This window comes from Ciconia boyciana, chromosome 22 (assembly GCF_034638445.1).
Source record: "Ciconia boyciana chromosome 22, ASM3463844v1, whole genome shotgun sequence".
NCBI classification, from domain to species: Eukaryota; Metazoa; Chordata; class Aves; order Ciconiiformes; family Ciconiidae; genus Ciconia; species Ciconia boyciana.
In genome coordinates this window covers 7,101,197-7,108,956 of record NC_132955.1, presented here as the reverse complement: position 1 = coordinate 7,108,956, position 7,760 = coordinate 7,101,197, and the positions used below count along the sequence as shown (strand labels likewise).

The window sequence follows — 7,760 nt, the reverse complement described above, 5'->3', positions numbered from 1 at the left end:
CATTTCCCTCTGCATAAAAAAGTTTCTCCTGATGCACCCTGCTAAGTTACAGTTTGTGGCTTTTACCTATGTTAGTCTTTCTGTCACAACGGAGAAGTTCACCTTGTCATCCTTGTAACTCCCCCTTGAGTTGTTGCAGGCTGGTATTAGATCACCTCTTAGCCTTCTCCTCACCGGACAAAACAAGACTATCCCTATTCTTAGTATCTGTACTCTAGACCACTGTTGGCCATATTGGTAGGCCTCTGCTGGACTCTCTCCATTTCTTGCAGCCCAACCTGAGCCAGGGTGCTCAAAACTCGACACAGAATTCCAGGTGTGACTATGTGAGTGCTGCATAGTGGGCAATCTTTACATCCTTCAATCTGCTAGCCATACTACTTTTATGGTTGCCCAGAATAGAGTTTGTCTTATTTACAATAAGAGTGACTGCTGCTTGTTATTCAGTTTGGCATCCATAACTCTCAGGTCTTTTTTATCAAGGCTGCCACAATGGATTCTCAGCCTAACTGAAATATGTGGTTATTTTGGCTTAGATACAGAACTTTGTATTTTCCATTTTGAAAATTCTGTATTTCCATACAAGGTTTCCTTTGCTGTGGTCCTGCATATATGCTACATGCTTTATAGCATGCTTTTTGGTTTCCAGTTGCTGCTCCAAAAAGGCATTGGTCTTCTGTAGGTCTTGCCATATTTGCCGGCCCATTAGAGATGATTTGGATACAATAAGGCATCCAGAATGCCACTAGACAGCAACATATACTTACCTGATTCAGGGCTTTCACTGTACCTTAGAAGATAGGAGCAGGATTAGTCTAACCTAATTAGAGGGGTCTACAATGTAGATGCAGATACATGTAATATGCATGTTTATGTGTGTGCTGATGGTTTTGGTTGCAGTTGTATGAGCACAATCCAAGTCAGTACAATGAAGAGAGTCCAAACAGCTATCCAGCTGAGCAAATAAATGAACTGCCTACTGAAACTACTTTCTGGACTCCTTTGTCTCTACTGTTTGGGACTCCTTTAAGTTGAAGCCAGTAAGAATTGAGAACATCCCAAACAGCACTAGACTGTTGTGTTTAGGCAGCTGAAGTCAGTGTTAAATATTTACATATTAGGTGTTTAAATTGGGACAAATGAATCCTATATCTAACATAAACCTAAACGTAAATATATGTATAAAACTCCATTTTGAAGCTGAGGTTTTAGTTGATAATTATTGTACATGGCTGTGAGTACTTAAATCAGGCACACAGGTACTGAACAGAGTTTCCATATGTTAATGTCATCAATGGAGATAGATCAGGCAACTCGAGAAATTGATTCAGTCTATCTAATAGAGGTTTTTCACACCATTGGAGGAATTATTTCAACTTAATATTTGTACTGTACTGTACTATTCAGAAAATACATAGCATGGCTATTCATAGACATGAAGGTTGTAAAAATAACTCCAGTGTAGGAGAAACTACTTACTCCAAAACTGACTACCAGTTAAGGCTCTGGATTTAGATTTAGGGTACTAAAACCTTTTTCTAGTTTAGCCTTCGGTAAATGATTCTGCTTTAGGGCTTTTGGGGTTTGTTTTTTTGTTTGTTTGTTTTTCCTCTGCCCTATAAAAATCAGTAGACATCAGCTGGCATTATTTCATTGTTCAGTGTCTCAGACAAAATCTTGGACATTTTCAGAGTTTCTTACTTCTGCTCTGTGTGGAATCACAGAAGAAACAATAGCATCCCTCCTCTTTCTGTGATTGCTTCCACTGGGAGGCTATCTGTAATTTCTAGGTCAAATCTCATGAGACACTGAAGGTAAATAAAGTGGTCGGTTTATCTGTGTTGGTATAAATCATGCAACTGACACAACGGACTACACTTCGTCTCTTCCCTATTGATCATATTCTCCAGGATCAACTAAGGTGGTGGATTCCACTCTAAATTCCCACTACAGAAGGTTGAGAATGGTTTTGTTATTAATTGCACAGGCTGAGGCATTCTTATTTTTGAAGGAACAATCTGAGTTAGCTACAAACAAACCAGACCCAGAACTGTAATTATCTTGCAATTATGCTGTTTCTGGGATGCTATGTATCTCAGTAAGCTTTATGTAGATATAAGCCTCTTCAGAGCTAGCCACAGAAACCTCTAATGGGGTCTTTCAGGTGTGTTTGGAGGTTTTTTAAATCAGATTGTGGTACTTCGCATTTGCCTCATGGTTCATGGGATATACATGGTATAACTTGTATGTACAAAAAATGTACAGATGTAGAAATTAAAACATTGGCAATGTAAATGTCTATCTATAAGCTCATAACCTAACATTTCTTTGTACTGGATGGACAATATGATAGCATGATTCATCTGGCTTAGTTTAGACCTGTGTCTTCGATGAGATAGGAATGGTAGTGCCTATTTATCTCCATGAAGTATAAAGTAAAAAGCATGCTTACATTTCTACAATGAAAAATTCTGAATTGAGTAGGTGAATATCACACAATTAATTTCTAGAAACACAGCAACAAAGCATCTGAACTTTTACAGTGTCTTGAGTGGTGGTGTAACATATTGCTATGAATTTAAGCCTGTCTGTTTAGGTTTCATTGTATTAATTTATTACAGGTGGATAAGGTTCATCTTTCCCCTACCGAATGGGTGGAAGGAATGAAACCAGTGTCATGTATTTCATTCTCCTGGGTTTTCCCACCACTGCTGAACTGCAGCGGCTCCTCTTCTCTGCTTTACTTCTGGCTTACTTATTAACTGTGTTGGAAAATTTTCTTATCATTCTCATCATCCGGACTAACCACAGTCTGCAAAAACCCATGTATTTCTTCCTAGGAAATCTGTCTTTCTTAGAGATTTGGTATGTTTCTGTCACTGAGCCAAAGATGCTCATAGATTTCCTCTCTCAAGACAAACATATCTCATTCCAGGGGTGCATGACACAGCTGTATTTCTTTGTGACTTTTGTTTGTACTGAGTATATTCTGTTAGCTGTTATGGCCTATGATCGTTTCTTGGCCATATGCAAACCTCTCCGATATTCACTCATCATGAATCATCAGTTCTGTGCTCAGCTGGCAGCTGGCTGTTGGATGTGTGGTTTGATCACTTCTTCCATCAAACTGAGCTTTATAGCCCAGCTCTCGTTCTGTGATGTAGACAAAATCAATCACTATTTCTGTGATATTTCACCCCTACTGAATATCTCCTGCAGCGATTCCTCTTCAGCTGAGCTAGTGGACTTCATCTTGGCTCTGATCGTCATCATGGTGCCTCTATTTACTGTGGTCACCTCCTATATTTGCATCGTATTCACTGTGTTGAAGATCCCTTCTTCTCAGAGGAGGCAAAAGGCCTTTTCCACCTGCAGCTCCCACTTGACTGTAGTGATATTGTTCTACTCCACCACTCTTTTCACTTATTCCCAGCCTAAAGTCATGTATACCTATAGTGCTAACAAGTTGGTATCAGTCTTGTACACGGTAGTTGTGCCACTTCTGAATCCTCTCATATATTGTCTTAGAAACAAAGAAGTCAGGTTTGCCCTGAGGAAGACCTTTACTTGCACAAGACACACCTAAGAAGGGGCTTTGCTCATGAAGATCAGTTGGCAGTGCTGATGAACTAAAGTCAGGGGGTCCAGACCTTAATCCATGCCAAAGTGAAACTCTCCTATTCATGCACCCAGTAACCATATTTATTGAACTAGACCCTGGTGAATCTAAGTTTAATCTATGGTTTTGGGTTGGGAGGGGTTTTTTGCTCGTTTTCTCCCTATTATACTATGCTGCCTACCTTAAAAGTCTTCAGCTGAATGACTGCTCCAGTTTTAAAGAAAGGTTTGGCAATGCTAGAAACTGAACCCCAGATTTTGTTTGCCCTAGATAGATTACTAGGTCCAGAAAACATCGTGTGGGACTGTAAAAGGCATGTAAAATGCAGATATCTAGATCTCATTTATTTACCCTGAGATTCTGTTATTGTCCCTGGAAAGAAATAGGCAGTGGAAAAGGATGAGTGGTCTTAAGTTTCTTAGATACCTGATTTAGGACAAAATGAAACATCCTCTGAAGGAGGCAACTTTTCTAATATAGCAACAGAGAGAGTATAATGTGAGTAGCTCACGCTGTGGTATAATTACAGTCACTTGGACTCAGTCTCTGGTTCACACCAGGGCCCTGGTACCCTCAGTAACCTTATTGTACCCAGGACACACCAAATAATTCACGCCAAGAAGACATTCAGACACAACTGACAGGATAGATCACTTCAATGTTTCCTTCAGGCTTCATGAGCCTTGGATCCAACAGTATTCCAGCAGGAGTCATGACCTTAAACTCTGACTCACAGACTACAGTCTAAGTCTTCCCACTGAATATGAAGAAGTCTAGAGACACAGCTGATGCATCTGAGTTAAATACTGATTATCTGTGAGAAAATCTGATTATCAGCTAGAAGTGTCTCCAGGTAAAAAGGTGCCTCTAAGAAATCTACTCCATGCTCAGAATATCACAGTGATTCAAAATGTTTAATACTCTGTAACAAACAAATTAAAAAAGACAAAAAAACTGTCAGCTGAGTGCATATCTATATGACCATGTTAAATGTGGGTTTGAGTTTGTAATTGAGACCATGGTTTCTGGTATTCTATGCTCTGTACGAGCAGACAGCCTTTTCAGATTTTGCAGTTAATGAATCATCTAGCTTTCCAGGGAGGAAACCTTAAGACACTTGCTGGAAGAATTTGTTCTGTGTATACTGTTGCATGGATACAACTGATCCAAAGAAGACATTTTGAGGACTTGAGTACAATTTTAAGGAGAGGTGTCAGGAACAGCTTCAGGTTAACCACACTGGGAAGCTATCACCACAAATGTAAGGTGCTGGCTGTATTCCAGGTATTAGCAGAAAATCTGCTATGAGAAAATAGCTAACTGATACAATATGAATATACAATTCAGTATGAACCATGGCATGCGAAAGGAGCCAAACAAAAAAAAAATTCAGTAGTTCTTTAGTTTTACATTTCAAATCAAGAGCCACAGAGATAGTTAGATATATAAGGATGCATTGCTCCAAAACTACTTAAAAATTAGACATCTAAGTCTAATGTCTAATTAGACATCTAAGCAAACTACCCTAGGATCCTTTATTCTTCATAGACATGGATTACCACCCCCAGAGAATATTTATTCTATTTATCTTTAACATATGCCTTTAACATATAGATATTATGAATCCTTCTCCAAAGGTGCCTATTCTTCTCATAGATTTTAAAGATAGCCTCTAATGCCTAGATCAGACTTGTGTGTTAGTTGTGGTTTAACCCCAGCAGGCAGCTAAGACCCAAACTGCTGCTCGCTCACTCCCCCTCAGTGGGATGGGGGAGAGAATTAAAAGGGTAAAAGTGATAAAACTCGTGGGTTGGGATAAAGACATTTTAATAGGTAAAGCAAAAACTGTGCGCACAAGCAGAGCAAAATAAGGAATCCATTCACTACTTCTGATTGGCAGGCAAATGTTTACCCATCTCCAGGAAAGCATAGCTTCATCATGTGAAATGGTTACTTGGGAAGACAAATGTCATAACTCTGAGTGTCCCCCTTTCCTTCCTTCCCCTAGCTTTTATTGCTGAGCAAGAATGGGATGGTAAGGTATGGGATCCCCCGAAGGGGGAGAGGGATAATATCAGGCTTGCCCGAGGGAAGCTGAGGCACGACATGCCATGGTTAGAGGGAGCGGGTGCCAGCAAGGGCACTCAGCCTGTGTCTCTGAGATGTGCGGGGTACGCTGGGGCACAGCCGAAGTCGAACAGAGTTGAACTAGGGGATACTGAGGCAATAGGAGCCAAGAGGGAAACGCCAGTGAAACGCCTCAAAACACACAAGGGGTGTTCTTCTATGAAGGAAACACGGACGACAGCCCAGCTGAAGTGCCTCTACACCAATGCACGCAGCATGGGCAACAAGCAGGAGGAGCTGGAAGCCATTGTACATCAGGAAAACTATGATATGGTTGCCATCATGGAAACGTGGTGGGATGACTCGCACAACTGGAGTGCAGCAATGGATGGCTATAAACTGTTCAGGAGGGATAGCCAAGAGGTGGTGGGGTAGCCCTATACATAAGGGAGTCTCTGGATAGTTTAGAGCTCGATGATGGTGATGATAGGGTGGAGTGTCTATGGGTAAGAATCAGGGGGAAGGCCAACAAGGCAGATATTGTGGTGGGAGTCTGTTACAGACCACCCAACCAGGATGAGGAGACTGACCAACTATTGTATAGGCAGCTGGGAGAAGCCTCACGATCGCTAGCCCTTGTTCTTGTGGGGAACTTCAACCTACCGGATGTCTGCTGGAAATACAATACAGCCCAGAGGAAACAGTCTAGGAGGTTCCTGGAGCATGTGGCAGATAACTTCCTGATACAGCTGGTGAGGGAGCCAGCTAGGGAAGGGGCCCCGCTGGACCTCTTGTTCACGAACAGAGAAGGACTTGTGAGCCATGTGATGGTTGGAGGCCGTCTTGGGCAGAGCGATCACGAAATGATAGAGTTTTTTGATTTTTGGAGAAGCGGCGAGGGGGGTCAGCAGAACTGCCACCTTAGACTTCCAGAGGGCAGACTTCGGCCTATTTAGGAGACTGGTTGAGAGAGTCCCCTGGGAGGCAGCCCTAATGGGCAAAGGAGTCCAGGAAGGCTGGACATTCTTTAAGGAGGAAGTCCTAAAGGCACAAGAGCAGGCTGTCCCCAGGTGCCGAAAGACGAGCCGGCGGGGAAGAAGACTGGCCTGGCTGACTAGAGAGCTCTGGCTAGAACCCAGGAAAAAGAGGAGAGTCTATGACCTCTGGAAGAAGGGGCAGGCAACTCAGGAGGACTACAAAGGTGTAGCAAGGCTGTGCAGGGAGAAAATTAGAAGGGCCAAAGCTGAGCTAGAGCTCAATCTGGCTGCTGCTGTAAAAGACAACAAAAAATACTTCTTCAAATACATTAGCAGCAAAAGGAGAGCTAAGGAGAATCTCCAGGCCCTGGTAGACGGGGGAGGGAACACAGTGACCAAGGATGAGGAAAAGGCTGAGGTACTTCATGCCTTCTTTGCCTCAGTCTTTAATAGCAGGGACAATTGTTCTTTGGGTACCCAGCCCCCGGAGATGGAAGATAGGGACGGGGACCAGAATGGAGCCCCCATAATCCAGGGGGAAATGGTTAGTGACCTGCTGCACCACTTAGACACTCACAAGTCGATGGGGCCTGATGAGATCCACCCAAGAGTACTGAAAGAACTGGCAGATGTGCTCACCAAGCCCCTTTCCACCATTTACCAGCAGTCCTGGCTAACTGGGGAGGTCCCTGCTGACTGGAGATTAGCGAATGTGACGCCCATCTTCAAGAAGGGTTGGAAGGAGGACCCAGGGAACTACAGGCCTGATCAAGCCCAGCCAGCATGGGTTCAGGAAAGGCAGGTCCTGCTTGACCAACCTGATCTCCTTCTACGACGAGGTGACCCGCCTAGTGGATGAGGGAAAGGCTGTGGATGTTGTCTACCTAGACTTCCGTAAAGCCTTTGACACGGTTTCCCACAGCATTCTCCTGGAGAAACTGGCTGCTCATGGCTTGGACGGGTGTACTCTTCACTGGGTAAAGAACTGGCTGGATGGCCGGGCCCAAAGAGTGGTGGTGAATGGAGTTAAATCCAGTTGGTGGCCAGTCACAAGCAGTGTTCCCCAGGGCTCTGTGCTGGGACCACTCCTGTTTAAT

General features: G+C 43.2%; 1 protein-coding gene across 1 annotated transcript; it reads left to right on the top strand.

Moving 5' to 3' along the window:
- Positions 1-2,650: 2,650 nt before the first annotated feature.
- On the top strand, positions 2,651-3,586 carry LOC140662651 (olfactory receptor 6Y1-like). Its single transcript, XM_072886219.1, has one exon. It carries the CDS (start codon positions 2,651-2,653, stop codon positions 3,584-3,586), a length of 936 nt encoding a protein of 311 aa, XP_072742320.1.
- Positions 3,587-7,760: the final 4,174 nt, after the last annotated feature.

Excerpts from the sequence above, each read along its gene's own strand:
- LOC140662651 (XM_072886219.1), top strand. The coding sequence starts at position 2,651 with ATGGGTGGAAGGAATGAAACCAGTGTCATGTATTTCATTCTCCTGGGT.